Source organism: Protopterus annectens, chromosome 8.part0 (assembly GCF_019279795.1).
Source record: "Protopterus annectens isolate FY-2018-M chromosome 8.part0, PAN1.0, whole genome shotgun sequence".
Classification (NCBI taxonomy): domain Eukaryota; kingdom Metazoa; phylum Chordata; order Ceratodontiformes; family Protopteridae; genus Protopterus; species Protopterus annectens.
The window spans coordinates 732,472,239-732,491,990 of record NC_056741.1 but is presented as its reverse complement, the minus strand read 5'-3'; the positions used below and the strand labels follow the sequence as shown (position 1 = coordinate 732,491,990).

At 41.3% G+C, this 19,752-nt stretch overlaps 1 protein-coding gene across 1 annotated transcript in view; it reads left to right on the top strand.

Moving 5' to 3' along the window:
• GPKOW (G-patch domain and KOW motifs) overlaps positions 1–19,752 on the top strand; it is a 743,201-nt gene that overhangs the window by 552,322 nt on the left and 171,127 nt on the right. Inside the window, exon 8 of the mRNA XM_044080190.1 lies at positions 9,357–9,477. Within this exon, the coding sequence (XP_043936125.1) occupies positions 9,357–9,477 (121 nt within the window). The remainder of the gene's footprint in view (positions 1–9,356; positions 9,478–19,752) is intronic.

The following is a 19,752-nucleotide window of genomic DNA, read 5'->3' as shown; positions in this document are numbered from 1 at the left end:
GTGGAGCCAACTGGGCCTCTGGATACTCAAGGTATTGGACACTCGGAAATCATTCCCTCAGATGGGTCAGGAGCCGCTGAGCAGGCATCGGCTTCTGAGGGTGTCTTCAGACCTACACAACTATATATTAAGCCATCTTCAGCATCAAAGACAAAGACTAAAGCAGCACTAAAGACAAAGAAACAAGTACAGCATTTTCCTGCTCAGACTTTCATGCCTAAAAAACAGATGCTCAGAATGGCCAAAGACCTAATTACTTTGATCAGGGGCTCCCATCCACCTCCTCCTAAGAGGCCTAGGCAAGAGACAGAGTATGATTCTTCTGATCAGGTTTCTATTTCCTCTGATTCCTCTTCTGAACATGATTACTCCATGCTTCCCTATGAGGATTCTGATGCTGAAGAATTCTTTCCTTCAGCCTCTTCTCCTGAGGATTATTCTTTTGGGGAAACCCTGCATACCATGAGGGAGCATTTCCACTGGGAGAGTCAAGATTATTCTGAATCTAAGAAAAGGCTCTTGGACTTTCTGCTACTTCCTCAGCACAGACCCCTTGCTATTCCACCTGTTCTAGACATTGTAGATAATGTATTTTCAGAGTCCGGCCTGTCCCCTGACTCTTTACCCCCTGCACCTGCTAAGCCAGACAGATACTACAGGGTCCCGGATTCTCATAAATTCCTATATAAAAACCCCGCTGCTGACCCAGAAACTATATCTCAGGGTCCCAAAGGGGTCAAAACTTCCACTGCAAAAAACCCTGTCCCCTCTGATAGGGATTCTAGGGCTCTAGACAGATGGGGGAAAAAGTCTACACTTCTGCTACCCTGGCTGTAAGGGCTTTAAATTGTCAATTTCATATGCTTAAATATCAGCAATATTTAATGTCACTGCTTAAACAGAAATTGTTGACAAATACTGAATGTTCTGAGAACAAGGAATTGCAGGATTTATTGCATGCAGCTGAACAATTGGGAAAGCATACTTTGCAATGTGGTTATGATTCACTGGAGGCCACTTGCAGGGCCGCTGTTACAGGTTTTGTTATTAGAAGGCATGCTTGGTTAAAGGAACAGAATCTGCCTGATCATGTTAAAGCAAAATTATTAGATGCACCATTACAGCATGATACTTTGTTTGGTACTAAAGCAGAAGAGGTGTTGAAAAAAATGGAGGATAAAGTAAAATCCATGCAGACAGTCAAGGATTTCTTACAGGTACAGCCACCCAGGTTTAGCAGGAACTGGCCTTCTAAAAATTGGTCCTTTCCAGTGTCAAACAGGCCACAAAGAGGCAGATACAGGCGTCCCAGAGGCAGATCTCAGCCCCAAGGCTCATACAGACCTAAACAATGGGGTGCTCCTACCTCCAAAAGCAGAGAAGACAAATCACAGCCTTACAGGAAACAGTCCCAATGACTTTCCTCTACCAGATCCAAGCACTTTTCTTTTGGCAGCCCCCTTAGGGGGAAAACTAGCACTTTTTTCATCAAATTGGCAAATGGTTACCCAAGACAAATGGGTCCTGAACATAGTGTCCCAAGGCTGCAGGTTCCATTTTCACACTCTACCAAGGTCAAAAGGTATGCCAGACCTGCCACACAATCAATGGACAGAGGCACAAAAACAAATTACAGCCCTCATGGACATAAGGGCCATTCAGCATGTACCACAACAAGAGCAGGGGCAAGGATTTTACTCCAGACGTTTCCTAGTACCCAGAAAGGACAAAACCTGGAGACCAGTACTGGACCTGTCTATACTAAATACATTTCTGGAAGTTCCAAAATTCAAGATGTTGACTCTACAGCAGCTACTGCCCATGCTGGGCAAGAAGGCTTGGCTCGTAACTTTGGACCTAAAAGAGGCATACCTGCATGGCACAATCAGACAATCTTGCAGAAGATACCTCAGATTCATAGCTGGCTCAATGCATTACCAATTCTCTGCACTGCCCTTTGGCTTATCTACGCGCCCAGGGTCTTCACAAAATGCCTGGCACCAGTAATTGCGTTTTGCAGACAAAAAGGAATTCAAATATATCCCTACTTGGATGACTGCGTAATTCAAGCAGAAAACAAAGATATTCTTCTAAAGCATCTGACGTTTGCAAAAAGATTACTAATTGGCCTAGGGTACACAGTAAATGAAAAGAAATCAAAACTAGTGCCCTCTCAAGAGATAATATTCCTGGGTGCAAGTGCCCTCTCAAGAGATAATATTCCTGGGTGCAAGTGCCCTCTCAAGAGATAATATTCCTGGGTGCAAGCTTAAATACAACTGCCCAGATGGCTTATCTCACGCCAGACAAACAAAAGCATCTGACTACTTACTTCAAGAAATTGGCAACAAAAACCCACTTATCTGCAAGGAAAATCCTGCAGGCCTTGGGTTTCATGGCATCCTGCATTCTACTAATTCCATATGCCAGACTGCATATGAGGAAACTACAATGGTATCTAAAAAGTGTTTGGACTCAGCATTGCCACAGCCTGGAGACAGTAATTGCACTCATTCCCTGCCTGCAACAGGAGTTTCAATGGTGGGCAGAAGCCTGTCACCACAGCAAGGGTCTGCCATTCAGTCTGCCCACAGCCAGACAGACGCTGACAACGGATGCATCAGATTATGCCTGGGGGGCCCATATGGCAGGAAAATGTATTCAGGGCACATGGCCTGCAAACCAGATGCATCTTCACATCAATCAAAAAGAGATGCTAGCTGTTCGAAATGCCCTGACAGCTTTCAAGGACCTGCTTCATCCAGGACAGTTACTGATAAAGACAGACAACACTACGGTCATGTGGTATATAAACAAGCAGGGAGGTACACATTCCTTCCCCCTCTGCAGACAAGCAATGACCTTATGGGACACAGCATTGGCTTTTCAAGTTCACCTGCAAGCACAATTCCTGCCAGGAAAAACAAATACTCTGGCAGATTTAACTAAGCAGAAACCTCATGGATCCCCACGAATGGAAACTGGATCCACAAGTCTTCAGCATGATAATAAGGAAGTGGGGATGCCCAGACATAGATCTATTTGCCTTCCCTCACAACTGCCAATTGCAGAGATTTTGCACAAGGATTTATCACAAGCAAGCATGGAAAGTGGATGCCCTATCCTTCAGCTGAAAAAATCTAACAGTATATGCCTTTCCTCCACTGCCTCTCCTTCCCAGGGTACTCCTAAAGGTCAGACAAGAGAAGCCAAAAATGATACTGATTGCACCAGACTGGCCATGCCAGCACTGGTACATAATCTTAAAGAGCTTGTCTCGAGGTCCAGCATGGATATTGCCTCAAACTTCTCACTTGCTGACCCAACAAAACAATCAGATCCTGCACAGCCAACTCAGGACCTTAAATCTGGCAGCATGGTGGATAATGTAGCCATTCAGAACACTCTTCTTTCAAAAGCTGTTTTGGATGTTATCTTGGAGGCCAGGAGGCCCAGTACCAGAAAATCTTATGCAGAGAAATGGAAGAGATTCTGTGCTTGGAACCAGGAACAAGGCATTAACACGTGTGTACCAAGTATCCCTCAGATTTTACAATACCTAACTGAGATGCTGAACAAAGGCCTTTCTTTCTCATCAATTAAGATTCATGCCTCTGCCATTTCAGCCCATTACAATGCGGAACCACCTATCTTTTCTCATCCTTTAATAAGGCAGTACCTCAGAGAGGCCAAAAACATTAGGCCTCCAAGGAGAACACCAATTCCGGCCTGGGACCTCAGTTATGTTTTGGAAAAACTCACACTGCCTCCTTTCGAGCCAGTATCAACAGCAGATATAAAATTCTTATCCTGGAAAACAGCTCTGCTCCTAGCAATATCCACTGCAAGGCGAGTCTCAGAGTTACAACCACTCATGGCTGTGGAACCTTTCATCATTTTTCATCCAGACAGGGTTTCTCTGAGGACAAACCCTACATTTATGCCTAAGGTGGTGTCCAGTGTGCCCTCAACCAAACCATTCACTTGCCTACCTTTTATCCAAATCCACAGAACAAGGGTGAGAAAATTCTGCATTCTTTGGACATACACAGGCAGCTACACTTCTACTTGGACAGAACTAAAGCTTTCAGAAAGACTGAGCAACTTTGTGTCATATGCTGCGGGAATCACAAGGAATGGCTATCTCAAAACAGACTATTTCTAAATGGATAGGCCATTGCATCCGTTTCTGCTATTCTCAACATGGCAAATCAGTGCCTAAAGGCATTAGGCCTCATTCCACCAGAGCAGCAGCCTTCCTCAGAGGAGTACCAACCAAAGATATCTTAGAGACTGCAACCTGGAGTTCAGTGCACACCTTCACAAAGCACTACACTTACCTCTTTACTCTAAGTCCAGAGCAGGCTTTGCTACTGCAGTCCTGCAGGGCCTCATAGCCTCTCCTAATCCTATTTAGCCCAGCCACCCATCCTCAACTTTGGGATTCAACCCAAGAGTAATGACTGCAACAGTGAAACACGATGAACATAGTACAGTTATGTACCTACCATAAATGTAGATGTTCCAGTGTATTCACTGTTGCAGTCCAGGTTACCCACCCCACCATCCCCATTTTCTTTGCTGGGTCTATCTGCACTTCTCTGTCCTATACAACTTTTTTTGGTGTATTTGCTTGTAGATGAAGGAAATGCTATTTTTGTGCATGCATTTTTATTGGCATATTTTTTAGCCTACCAATTTGGCGGCACCTGACATCTAGGGCAAGAAAAACTGAAGAAAATGGCGTCGGCTGCATCTTTTATACCCCTGGCGCACTGACGTCAGGGAAGAGGAGACAGCAGCCGACGCCGGACCTAGACTTTGGAATTCTGGCCGACTGAAGGGTAGCCTGCCAGCAGGATAACCCAAGAGTAATTACTGCAACAGTGAATACACTCGAACATCTACATTTATGGTAGGTACACAACTGTACTGTTCCTCCATTTCTTTTTTGGATCTGACTATATCTAAACAACTTGATGATACATTGTCTTGCTCACTGTATAGAAAACCCCATCATTCAAATATGTTACTACACGCCTCCAGTTGTCATCCAAAACATATTATGGACAATATCCCAAAGTTACAATTTATGCAAATACATAGAATCTGCTCGAACACTGAAGATTATATACATTTTGGTAAAGATTTAGTAAACCACTTTAGAGAACGTGGATATTCTTTGTCTAAGGTTAGGCAGACCAGCAGGGAGGTTCAACTACTTTCCAGAAATGACCTTCTTAAATATAAGAATCATCGACCTCAGATGGACATTAAAATCAGGTTTATTACTACCTATGGTAAGAACACTCATGAATTTTTAGATGTAGTGCAACAGCACTGGGATATTCTTTTGACTGATGATAGATTGTGTGATTTATTAGGGAATAGATGTTAATTCTCTTTCCGTAGGGGTAAAACTTTGGGGAGTTATTTTACTCATTATAAACATCTTGTGCTTATGGAACTCTCTATACAAGCTACATTGGATGGCACGCAAGTGGCAGGGTGCCACCCTTGTGGCCATTGTTCCTTCTCCAAATATATTTGTCGGACTAAAGAGTTTTCAAGCAAAAATACCTCTAAGGTTTTCTCTATTAATGTGTTTGGTAATTGTAATAGTGATTGGGCTATTTATCTTGTAGCCTGTTCATGTTCAGCTTTTTATGTTGGCCAAACCTCCAGACCCCTAAAACTTTGCATTTCAGAACATCAGAAATAAATGTTCAGCAAATGCTGTACATAAACATATAATTATGCATAAGTCAGCAACTTTCAAATGTATTGTTATTGACGGAATTTTGGGACATAGATCCTTTAAAACAGGTTGGCATAAATTGTTAAATAGAAAGGAAAAATCCTGGATTTTGAAACTAGATGGATTATTTCTACCTGGTCTTAATGAACATTTATAATTGTTTAATTCATGATCAATTATTCCGTTATGTTTGCTATGTAATGTGGTGCTTATAATGATTGTGTTTTACATTGAAAAAGGCCATTGGGGCGAAACCGGTCTGTTTTTTTGTGTTTATACACATTAAATATTTATGCTCCATTTGGGTGCTGGCTTTTTGTTGTTGTGAGTTACTGTCTCAGGATGCCCATGTCAGTCAGGTTAATTGGAGAAATATTGGGAAACTGACTGTCCATTGTAGCAGGTTAAGCTGTAAGTACTGTTAGGGGGTGAGCAAGTTAGATCAGCTTTTGCTCTGGGGTTACAAGGGGACTTATTCTGGTGATGATTAGCGATTAAAAAGTGTGGCAGTGCTGCTCAGTGCTCAGTTGAGTTGCCTGTAGTGCAGCAGGGAATCCTGTGAGGGATCTAGTGACTGTTCATTAGGAAAAAGTTTTTTCTTGGTGCTTTTGTCTGTACAGGGTATTGCTAACCCCCTTTGTGCAGTGCACAACTATGCATAAACGCAACACTTGATTACAAGTGAATTTAAGCCGTTTTAACACAAGTTACCAATAGGAAAGCCGCACCCAGATTCTTATTCCAACAATCCCCAACTCATATGGGTACTGAGCTACACACTTCTGCCACAAGGGTGGAGGGAGGCCCTCTTAATGTAAGATGGTTGGTTTCAGTGCTCAAGTGATACCAAACAGTCTAGATTCAGCAAATCTGAGTCTAGCCTATGCTGTTTAAGGCAGAAGTAGCAATGATACAAAGTGCTGAATGAAAGAGTCACAGCAGCAAAAACAGTAAAAGTGAAGCAGCAGTTCACAATCCAGGCTTAAATATACTTATTTTTAGAAGAATTTGGTGGATGCCGTGAGTTTCTGTTCAGGTGCACTTCAGACCTCTGGCTAAGAACGCCATATTCTGAGCAGCTCCAGTAAACTGTGTAAACCACAAACCTTCCTAATGTAAAATGACTGGTTTGGAGCCCAAGTGCTTAATCCAGAACTAAGACATTTTTAGAATAACAGACACAGTAAGTCTTGAACCAGCATTTCCCAGCTCAGAAGGGTGTAGGCTATCCTGTCCTCCCACAAGAGTTTAGATCACAAACCTTCCTAATGTACAATAACTGGCCTGAAGTTCAAGTGCTTAAACCAGAACTAAAACAATTTTAGAATAACAGACACAATGAGCCTTCAACCAGCAATTCCCAACTTAGAAGGATGTAAGCTACCTCTCCTGCCACAAGAATGTAGATTGCAAATCTTTCTTATGTAAGATAAGTTTGAGGCCCAAGTGCTTAAATCAAAACTAAGAGGCTTAGAATAACAGTTGCTATGTAACCAGGCTACTAACAAGCAGTAATAAATGCAGCAGATCACTTTAAGAACAAGCAGCAGAAAAGCAAAATAAAGTAGTAAGAAGCACGGATACAGTAAAAGCACCTGCATCACGTACAGCTTTTTTTTCTTAATTTAAGTAAGTGGGAAGGGAGGAAACAAAAGATAATTCAGGTTTGAGACAAAGGGGGTTGGGCTTTCCCAACAGATTTATCAGTACTCAGTAGAATGAGCTGATGAGATGGGACTGGGGAGAAGTGTCCAAAGTCAGATTTATAGTAGTGGCAGGCAGCTCAAAAGCTACCAAGTTTAAAAGTACAACAACAGTTGGGCAGGTGGGAAAAATCAAATGCGGATAGAGATCAGCAGTAGTCGGGTAGAGAAAAGCAAGCCAAACGAGCACTCCAGCTAAATAAAGATGCCTCCAAATTTTGCTAGTTAAATGAGGAGTGCTATTTCTCAGCTCCTCCCACTAATTAGCTGGATGTTATTTACAGTCTGCAAAGGAATTATTTTCTAATTTTTCTAACTGAACCTAGCCAAGACCTGTTAAAACTCCAAAAGAACAAAAAAAAAACTTAAAATAAATGCAATGTAAGAAAAATATAAAAAATAGAAATAACTAAATCTTAAATGAAAAACTTCAATTCAAAATCAAATACAGACAGAGATCAGCAATAGACAGACAGATATCAGCAAGCAAGACAAACAAGCACAGTTATGCAGGGGGAAAGGCTAGCCCCCCCCCCTCCAGTGTTTGCTTTGTATTACTGAAAGTGGTTGCTGTGAGTATGGTACTTCCTGAAACAACAAATTTTTCAAACTTGTGCTGTTTTTGTGTGTGTGTGTGTGTGTGTGTGTGTGTGTGTGTGTGTGTGTGTGTGTGTGTGTGTGTGTGTGTGTGTGTGTGTGTAAAGGGGGTGCACCTCCTTCTACCTCTGCTTATATATTCATTCTCGAAGGCTGCATAGCCATGAGGAAGGAAGTACTCTTTCCTGTAATACCAAATATTTGCTTTACCCTGAAGTTGTGTAATTTCCTGAGATAAGACTACTTAAATAGTGGTTGTGTGAGAGATGGATGGGGGCTTGCCTTCCCCCTACATAACTGTTTGATAGCTGATATTAAGAAGTTGTCTTAATTTTCGATATCCATTCTTTAAGTTACATTAATGTCAAATTTGATGTTTGAGAGATCCAGTCTTTTTTTTGTGTTTGGGGTTTTATAACTTTAGATTACTTATTTATTTATTTATTGTGTTTTTACCGGGAAAGTCCGACTTGGAACAAAGCCAGTTTTCGGCGGTGGCCCATGAGAAACGCTGCAGATGCATGTCTTTTAATGTCTTTTACTGACTGACATTAGTCATGTATCCACATATATTTATACATTTGCAAAATACTTTTATCTTTTCTGTTTAGTAGAACTTATTTCTGCAGGAACAGCTGGCATAACTTTGATTTACTAAGTTCATTTAGAGATGATTCAGTAATGACTTATTAGTCTACATGGTCAAGAAATGGCTGCAGGGCACATATTCATTTAATGTTTGGTTTCCAGGCTAAGATAAGAGAACTTAAAAGTAATGAGCAAAATAGATATCATTTTTATTTCTGGTACTTTACAAGTTGTTAAAATAATCGTATAAAACAAATCTGTTTGATCATGTTTTATATTGAAGATGAAGTGATGGTTGTTTATAATCTACTAAGGCTTCTAGAAGGACTGTCAAAGTTCCTCTGGATAGCCTTCTATTACACATTTACTGATTTGTATGAGTAAATTGCCTACAGAAGTCTTGAGAGTGTTATGGCAGAAGAGGCTGGCAATGTACTTTCTTTTCTGAAATGCCTAGTAAACTCCATGGGATGGTGTCAGCTGTTCGTGGGATCACTATAGGGGTTTGATGCAACTCTGTCACATTGGATGAATGGATGTATGAGTGATAAGTGCAGCACTTACTGTGATGGGATATAGGAGGGTCTATAGCTGAATTACGCTGTCAAATCTGAAAAGGGCAGAATTGTTTTATTAAAACATTGTACCATACCTTTTTAGTATGACTGCTGTGTTGTGCTTTGAAAAACTTTTCACATCTGTTGTTACAGTGGGCACACCAGCAGTAAGGAAAGTAAAACTGCCTCAAGGGAATGTGGCTGGCTGCGAAGAGATCTGAAGGTCCGTTTCATTGACAAACACTACAAGGGTGGCAAATTCTACAACTCAAAGGTGCGTTTCTAAACCTCAAATTGCCTTCTTAAAGAAGGCTGAGTTTATTTTTCACTTGTTGTTGTTAACCACATAAGCACATTAAGCAGAGTCCTTGATTTTTTTGCAGTCAACTGTACTACAAAGACATTGATTCAAATGCAGTGATTGATGTCTGAGTATTCCACTGCAAACTGGAATAGTTCTAAGGAAAGGTAAGCCTTAGGACAGTTAAGTTTGTGATATGGAAAGGATGCAGAGTGCAGGTTTAGTGGAATTACAGGTTAAGGTTAATGAAAAAAATCACGAGGGACATTGCACATGTCAGAGGAGAGTAAATGTTTGAAAATCCCAGATGAGAAAAAAAGACTAGATTAATGTGGCTGCAGTGCATGTCAACATGTGATTACTTGTGGTAGAAACTTAGGAACCAAAATGTATAGCTTGTGAAAACACCTAAAGGAGTAAGCAGAGACCATAAAGCAATGTGCAAAGAAACCTGTTGAGTTTTTTTTAAAATAAAGCAGCCAAAGATGAATGTGTGGTTAAGCTTAGGTGATAGGAATTTGGTAATTTCATGAAGACAGCTGTGAGACTCGGGATAGAAACACGAAAAGGGCAGATTTGACAAGTGGACTTTTACAGTTCTCTTAGTCATTGCAGTAACCAAACCAAGGTGAAACAGACTGTGTCTGTAGCTGAGTGTAAGGAGAAGTGGGCCTATTTATACAGTTTGTTTGCTTGTTTACCAGGTGATCACTATGCCCCTTTATAAGGTCAGACCAGGAGCATTGTCTGGTTAAGTGATTTGCAAGCATTTACTCTTCTCTGACGTGTGCAGTGGGACGAATCATCATGGACTTCATAAATAAGGATATATATGTGAACTCCAAACCCTGGATCCACCCCAGTTCATTTTTTCAAGGGCAGATCATGCCTGCTAAACCTGCTTGACTTCTTTGAGGACGTGATCAGAGCCATAGACTAGGGCAAAGCCATGCACACAGCCTGTCTTGACTTGGCCAAGGCCTTCGACACTATCCCACATTCGGGCATCATTGACAAACTAACGCAGTTGAATATCAACCACTGTGTTGTCAGGTGGTTGCAAACTGGCTTACAGATCGACAACACTCAGTGTGGGAGACTTTACCTCTACCAGCAGACCTGTCACCAGTGGGGTCCCACAAGGGTCAGTGCTGGGCCCTGTCTTGTTTGACATATACTTCTCAGAAGTCCAGGCCAAAACAGAGGAGCTGTGGCTAACCAAGTTTGCAGATGACTGCAAATTAGGTGTTATAATTGAATCCCCTATCGATGTCAGCATACTTCAAAAGGAGCTAACACAGACCAATGATTGGTGCCAAAGCCATGGTCTTAAACTAAATGCTAAAAAATGCATCACCATTCCCTTTGTTAAAAACAATGTCCGTGCTGATTATAAAATAAGCAGTAATACCCTAAGTACCAATTCGGTAGTGAGAGACCCAACACAAGTTGACTGTGACCTCAACTTTGACCACCATGTGTCTACTCTGGTGAGAAAGGCATTCTATGTCACTCACTTGATTAGCAAAGGTATCACTTCAAGAACAAAAGAGGTTATAACTCCCATGTATTCACCCCTCCTCAGGCTTATTATTGAATGTAATGCTGCCTTTGTTATGTATCGTATCAGACACCTGCAGTAACTTGTGAGATCTCAAAGATTTCTAAGAAAATTCATGGACTCCAGCACATGTCTTATATGGACAGACTGAAGTCGCTGTTAGTGTACTCAGCATGTAGACTATTTGGAGACTACTTGTGTCTGGTTTACAGGACTATCTCTGACCCAAATCTAATGGAAATGCTGCACATCTGTATGTCAGATGGGACTAGAGTTACCTATTCCAGGGACCTCAGTCTAGCTTGCGACATAAACAGGACCTTCTGGAGAGACATATACATTTCTCAGAGGTTGCCATTCCTCTGGAATAGTATTCAAAATGAAACGCTGTACAACAAATCAGATGTTTAAAAATCGCTTTTTGAGACATCAAAGAGACATTATCAATAAAGATCCACATAATGCTTTAGCAATGCATGCTGAAAGAAATGTCGGTCATTCTTTCACTTATAAGGTGATAGAGAATGTATATAGTGGAATAAGGAAAGGCGACATTGAAAATATTACTGAATGCAGAGAGAGTAAGTGGATTGTGAACCTCCGTGCTGATATTGAGCCAGGCTTGAATAACATCATTCCACTGAAACCTATACTAAAAGCTAGAAGACCAACTATCAGCTAACATGGAGGTGTGTCTGGCTTAATAATTCATGACTGGTCACACCCTTCAAAAGTAAAAGGTATAGGAAATGGAACACCCCCAGCTGAGAGGAAAGAGGATTGGTGCGTTTAAACAGCTGATTGACAGTGTGATGATTGAATGATTGTCTCAACAGTAAAGGAAGCAAGCACTATAAAAAGGAATTTCCAGTCCCAATCTCTACAATCTGAAGAAGATACCGAAAGCGCTTATCGTTTGGAATACATAGGGACTGTTTTATTCTACATCAAGATTTTAACTTGACATGAAGATTTTAACTTTTCCTACAATAAAAGGATTTTAGCTGCCATTAAAGCTAGAAGCTTTTATTTGATCTGTTAGACTGGTTAAGCTGTTATCACAGTCACATAGCAGCTACTACATCTTCAGTGTGGATACTTTGTATATCAGACCAAAAAGATTGGATACTTTGAAGCCATCATAAGACTGGATACTTTGGAGCCATCATTTCGCTATGGTATAACTGCATTCACAGCGTGAATATCTTGTAAGTGCATTTAATTTAAGTACTGGAAATGTATGCAAGTTTTTTGCTATATATGTTGCACTTTTAAGTTTTATACCATTTAACCACACCACTTATTCTCCAAGAGAACTTTACTTCATTGGCCATTGTTGTACAGCATTTCATTTTGAATACTGTTTTTACTTGTTACTGATAGCTGTACTTTAGCATTAGGAGGTACCCTTTCTTTATTGTATATTCCTCTGGAATAGGCTTCCAGTTCATATCAAGCAGAGTACCTCCATGACCCTGTTGATGGGTAACCTGGACAACTGGATGGGAAACATAAATTTCTGCCAGGAATTGCCCTGGCTTCTCTCCAGGACATGGGTATTCCTTGCTAGAAAAACCTTGTGCATAGACAATGTCTCTCATCTAGTATTATATTGGGATTTAACGGCTAGGCTTGTAAAGACCCTCTGATCAATAGCCTAATAACATCCTATGAACCTATGAATCTATAAGAGCTATACTGTAGGCAATTGGACACTTAAGAAATCAAACTCAAGACTACAGAATGAAAAGCACAATGGCAAGTCAAGCCATTATTTTATGCTAAACTACCACCTTAAACACAAGAGATGGAGAATTGAAAGGTATGTCATGTAGTATACTAAGTTCAAGTGCCATGCCTTTTGATGTAGGAGTGCCTTAGGGTATTAAATGTAGAGGCAGTGAGAACTGGAGAAGACCTATCCAAACAAAACCCCGAAAAGTAGTTATAACATATGGCCAAGTCAGTTGCTTTACAAGGACCAGAGAACATTGCCTTTCTTTTTTGCATAGCCAATTTATGGTTAAGCAGTTGTTATAAAGTCATTCTTAAAATGGCGGTAGGTCATTTGAAAGGTCTGCAGCAATGTAAATGTTTGTCTGGAAGACATAGGATGGTAGCCAATTTGTGTTGTATTGAGCTGTACCTTAAAGCACATGGTCTTCATGACTGTGCACATATGTGGTACTCAGTCTGTGCCAAGTAAAAAAGTGTTCAAGTATGCTTGGTCTCCGTTTAATATAGTAGAGGAAAAAGTGGCAAGGAGGTTTTTACTTTTGAGAGAGTAGTAGAGCTGCTGGAGCTAATTTATTCGAGATGGCTCAAACAATTTAAGCCCAGTCAGTAAAGCTGGGGTCTGCATATGTCATAAGAACTGAGCAGTTTTTTTTATGGTAAATCATGTTCTTTCAGAAAAAGCATGCCTTTTTTTTTTGTTTTCAGATCTCTGAATTGTCAGACCTACATGCTAAAGTTCTAGTGGACTCTCTGTCCCAACTGAAAGATAGGGATGAGAAGAGAGAGGACAAGGTCCTGAGAGGTAAAGTGATAGATGTGTGCAGGCTCACCTCCCAGGTTATCAAACACCCTATCAAATATGGCTGTAAAGCACTGGATACAACATAGAGAGCAGCAGCAATGGAATGTATGATTAGGAGTCCTGCCTACCTGAGAACACAGCCCCAATCAGAGCATTTAAAAGCACAGCTGCACAAGGCCCCATTAAAAAAAAAAGAGTTGTTTTTTGATCTCCCTACTGAACAGCTGTTTAAGAAGCTGTAGGAAAAGAGGAAGTCAGTGCAGTTAGTAACACAGCTGTTTAACTCCCCCCAGCCACCCCCAACGCAGCTGTTTCACTCCCCCCGCCAGCCCCACCCCATCTGCAAAATACAGTAGAAAATACCATACTAAGAGGCGATCTTTCCACCAGAGAGGAAGCAGACTTAAACAGTCAAAACAGAGAAAAGGGCAGTGCAAAAGAAAATGGCAAACTTTCCAAAGGGGGTAGACTGGGAGCCCTTGGACAGAGATCCCACAAGGGCAACAGCTGTAAGTTAACAGAGCTGTTCCCTCCATCTAACCTACCCACTCCCAAACTCACCTCTCCCCACTTCCACTTACAACATAGGAGGTTGTCTGTAACTGTTTCTAAAAGAGTGGGAGAATATCACAGAGGACACTTTAGTCCCAAGATTGTTAGGGTAAAGCTATAGATTCCAAGTCATAAAAAATCCAAGGTTTTCAGGCATTTCCCATCTACTCAGAGAACAAAGAGACCTGTTCAGACCCATAGTACTAGACCTCCTAAAGTAGGAGACTGTAATGAAAGCACCAAAACAAGAAAAGGGTGCAGGCTTTTACTCAAAATTATTCCTAGTCACAAGAAGAGTCCATGCAGACCAGTGTTAGATTTAGCAAACTAAAAACACATTTCTGAAAGTACCAAAGTTCATAACATTAGCCTTTCAGACCCATCTGCCTCTCCTCCCGTCAAGACTTCATGGTTACCCAAAACCTGAAAATGCCTATTTCCACATACATGTGGCCAGGATTGTAACGTCAGTTTCAAAGCAGGAAAAGCTCACTAATTATTTACTTTATTGTCATTGAGTTTATCTGCTGCACTAAGGGTGTTTACAGAGTGCCTCACTCCAGTAATTGTCTATCGTAGAACCAAGGGCATTCAGATTCCTTCATACCTTGAGGTGTCTCATTCAGGCATATACTCTGAATGAGACAGAAACAGCTCCACAGTTTACCCTGGTCTGTTTCCAAAGTCTGATTGTCTCTGGATTTGCCAGAATTCCAGCTAATATGCTGCAGACAAATTCTGCTCTTAGGAGCCCTTCTGGGCACTACTAACCAAAAGGCATTTCTTCCTTCCAAGAGGGTGGTGTTCTGACATCATACTTCACCTCTGTTACAGATCAAAATTAGATCACTTTGAGGTAGTTCCTCAGGTTACTGGGGTACATGGCCTCATGAGTCATGATAATCTCTCTGACAAGTTTGCAGATGAGAAAACTCCAGTGGTGCCCAGGAAATGTGCCAGCATGCTTACTTGTAGCAGTACACCATCACCTTCTACCGACCAGTGACAAGAAAGAGCACTTGTGGTTGATAAAGCAGATAAACCACTGTAATGGGGTCCAGCCAGGCAGTCACCACAGACTCCTCAGATACAGCCTGGGAGGCCCACCCAGGGAAATTCAGCATCCAGAAGACCTGGAACAAAACACTGATAGGGGAAACCAGTATCAAAAAGACAAATGGCAGTAGCTTTACCCATCCAAGTCTCCAAAGATGTTTGTCAGCTAGGTATCCTGCATATCCTCACACAGTTACCACAGCAATATGGTACATAAATGGGTATCTCAGTCATATCTCTTGTGCAGACATGTCAGAAGGGTATGTTTACTTAGCCCGGGAGACAGGCATGCTGCTCAGACCATCCTACCTCCCTTCTAAGAAGAACATTGTAGCAGATCAGGTGAGCAAAATAGGCTCAGACTGTTGCAAGTGGATGTTTTACCAGGGAGATATTTTTAGATTATGGCACAGGTAGGCTGTCCTAGAGACAGACGTCTTTGCTCTTTCAGAAAAGAGATAGCTTAGACAATTTTACACCAAGACACCAACCACAGGGGCCTGGGCAATAGATGTCTTCTCTGTAAACTGGGCAGGTCTTTTTCTGTATGCCATTTTTCTGATCCCTTTTCTCCTCAGAGAATATAAAATTTAATGACCAAAGGTACTAATCCTAGATCAGTTTTGGCTAAGACAGCACTGGTTTTCCACCCTAATGAGTATGTAAAGGACTGAGCCTGTTCTGCTGACTCATCATGGAAACCTACAGATCGCCCTCCATGACCCAGGACCACCACTCCACCTTTCTGGAGACACTGGAAAACATGAAGGTCCTACCAAACACCCTAATATTGGGCAATTTCATTTACCCTACCATTCACTGGGAAAACTACTCGAGTACAAATTCCCAGGCCCAGCGCTTCTTGGAATTCATCAACTCAAATGCCCTGGAACAGCTGGTAAACTCCCCTACCAGATGTGAAAACATATTGGACCTGGTCATCACCAACATGAGCGACAGGTGTTCCACACCGGAGGTCAACCCATCACTGGTTAGATCAGACCATAAACTAATCACTCTGGATGTCCTCACCCCACCACCACCTCCAACTAAGGAAACCACAGTAAAAACCTTTTCTAAAGCAAACTGCACCTTACTTAAGACAGAGGTGGTAAGTTTCACAGCCCCTATGCTAAAGGATAACGCTGCCCAAGATGCAGAAACCCTTACAAATGCACTCTATGAGCACCTACAAGGATGCATGGATCGTGCCATCCCTAGCAAAACCAAGACTCGCGCCTCTAAGAGAAGGAAACCAGTTTGGTGGACCCCTGCAATAAATGGGCTATACACTAGAAGGAGGAAACTAGTTCAGAAAAAAAGCAAATCCCAAGAAGGAAAGATATCCCTGATCAGTATCAGGAAGAAACTAAGGTCCCTCATGAAATCATCCAAGGCTAACTTCGAAAGAAAAATAACAAAGGATTCAAAAGATAACCACAAAGCCTTCTTTAGCTATGTTAAGAATCTAAGTGGAAACTCGCAGATATGCACTGAACTAGTGCAAAATAGCACAGAATATACTGAACCTACTGATATTGCCAACATCCTGGCAGATAGATTCAGTGCAAACTTCACCCCCCCCCCTTTTCACCTCCAAAAGGGCCCACAATAATACCGGAAAAGTGTACTGTCCCATAAATCACAGACACACAGGTGAAAACAACCCTTTCAAAAGCCAAATACACAGCATTAATTGGGCCAGATGGTGTCCCAGGCTGCATCTTGCACGAACTACAGAACAAACTAACCCCCACCTAAACACGCTGTTCAACCTCAGCCTCTCCACAGGCTACGTGCCCATAGAATGGCGCACAGCAACGGTTATTCCTCTCCACAAAGGAGGGGCCACAACTGACCCTGGTAACTATCGCCCCATAAGCCTGACTAGCCTGGTCTGCAAGGCTGTGGAGCGCATCATCATGGAACTCATTAACAAAGACATTGGGAATCTTCAAACACTTGACCCAACCCAGTTTGGCTTTGTTAAGGACAGATCATGCCTACTAAACCTGGTTAACTTCTTCGAGACAGTCACCAAGGCCATAGACGAGGGAAAGGGGGTTCACACAGCCTACCTTGACCTCGCCAAAGGTTTCGACACCATTCTCCACTCGGGTATTACAGAAAAACTCACCAGCCTGAACATAAACCCCTACGTCACGAGATGGGTTGGCAACTGGCTTACAGACAGAACTCGCACGGTAAGAATAGCAGGCTCCAGGTCCGACTCTAAACCAGTCACAAGTGGTGTCCTGCAAGGCTCGGTCCTGGGACCCCTACTGTTTGGCATATACTTCTCAGAAGTACAGGCAAACACAGGAGGACTATGGCTAACCAAGTTTGCCTATGACTGCAAACTGGGAGCCATAATTGACTCTCCGGTGACACGAACATCCTCCAAAAGGGCCTTACTGAGACGGACACCTGGTGTCAGAAGTCATGGCCTCAAGCTAAATGCCAAAAAATGAATAGTCATCCCATTTGGGGAAAAACAAAACACCCACGAATTACCACATAGGTGGCAGCCTCCTTAATACAGAAGAGGTAATAAGAGATCTGGGGACCTAGGTAGATAGTAATCTGTCCTTTGACAATCATATTGCCAAAGTAGTTAAGAAATCCTTCTATGTGGCCCATCTAATTACTAAAGAGTTCGCATCTAGAAATAGAGGTTATAGTGCCCCTCTACTCATCACTCATTAGACCCATCATATAGTACAATGCCCCATTTGGGATGTACCTCACAAGACACTTCCAACAGCTGGAAAGACCACAAAAGTACCTCACCAAGAGGATTACTGGCGTCAAACATGTGTCCTATGCAGCCTGACTGAAAAAACTCCGGCTATACTCAGTGGCATATCGCTTACTCAGAGGTGATCTGTGCCTGACTTACAAAGCCATGTCCAACTCAGAATTGATGGACATGCTCCACCTAAAGAAATCCAAGTCACTGCGAGCCACGCGCTCTAGTGAGCTAAACCTCGCCACAACAATAAATAGAACATGCTGGAGGGATAGATTACTGTCACAGAGACTCCCCATGCTTTGGAACAAAATTCCAAATTACATCAGGCAGAGCCCCTCACTAACACTCTTCAAGAGAAACCTTGACGAGTGGATGGGTAACAGAAAATACACTCCTGGGATCACTTTATTGGCTCTGCTTGACAGAGGATCAGTTAATTAATCAATGGGGCGGCGAAAGCTGACGCACTCTGGCTAGGCTTATAAATGCCCTCGGGCAGATAGCCTAGTACATACCTATGAGTCACTCCAAAAATGCTGCACAGGATACATCTTTAAAAAAGGAACTGCAGAGACTTCTCACCGGTATACAAGATCTTTCAACTAAGTTAGATAAAGTGGATTTAAACTGGACAACTTTAAAGATGAATCCACAAAACAAATGGAATGATTATATGAGATATTAATGCAACAAAAGTCTCGGACTTCCAGCATGGAAGATGCTTTAAAACATATAGAGGGAAATTTTTCTGAAGAATAATATAACATTGAATTTCTACTAGAACAGAACACTTCTTTACTTAACAAAATAGATGATCTTGAAAATAGATCCAGAAGGAGCAACATAACATATTTATGGACTACCAGAAAAAATAGAAGGTGAGAACATGGTTAGTTTTCTCACTTCTTGGCTACCGGGTACTGCAAAATTACCAGAGTTGTCTGTCTTATGGAACAGAGAGCACAGAGGTCTCTGGTAACCCCTTCAATGTTAAATAAGGTACAGACAAATCCAAGAACAGTAATAGTAAGATTTGTTTTTCCCTGTCAAGACAAGAAACTGGTTTTAAAAATTGCGTGGACAATTCACCAATCAAATTAAATGAGAACATAAGTTTTGACATTGACTTTTCTTCATCAGTTGTATCAAAAAGAAAACTTTTCCTTCCCTTGATAAAAGTACTAAAGAATAAACAGTTTAAAGTTCATTTATTGTTCCCAGCAAGACTTTTTTTCTCAAAGAAAAATCTTTGAAACTGTAGTCAGCTGTATCTTTTTTGAAGTCAAATAACATTTTGGAACAAACTGAAGATATGGATTAGAATAGCAGATTGTTGAAAAGACAGGTTGAAAAGAATGGATGGAAGACTATAGACAAGAAGAAAAAAATTAAATTCATATATACTATATCTGTATGGTCTCATTAGCCTACACTTGTTTATCACTGGTAACTTTCTAAACTTTGCAGCAATAAGTTGTTGCTACAGCCAGGAGAATATATACAAACATATTTAAAGAAAGTTTAAATTATTTGTTTTTCTTTCTTTTCTTTACCTGTTTTCTTTTCTTGCATCTTCTTCTCTTTCTCTAACATTTTTTTCTTCTTTATAATATTTAAGTAACAACATTTACTTTGATTTCATTTGCAAGCATTTAAATTAAATGGGCAAAACTTAAATATTTAAGTAAGTAACAGCCTTTTGGTTAGGTTCTATGGGAGTACGTATCTTTACTGTTTCCTAAATATAGGTAAAATTAAATGCAGTTAGATCAACTGATTATTTAACAA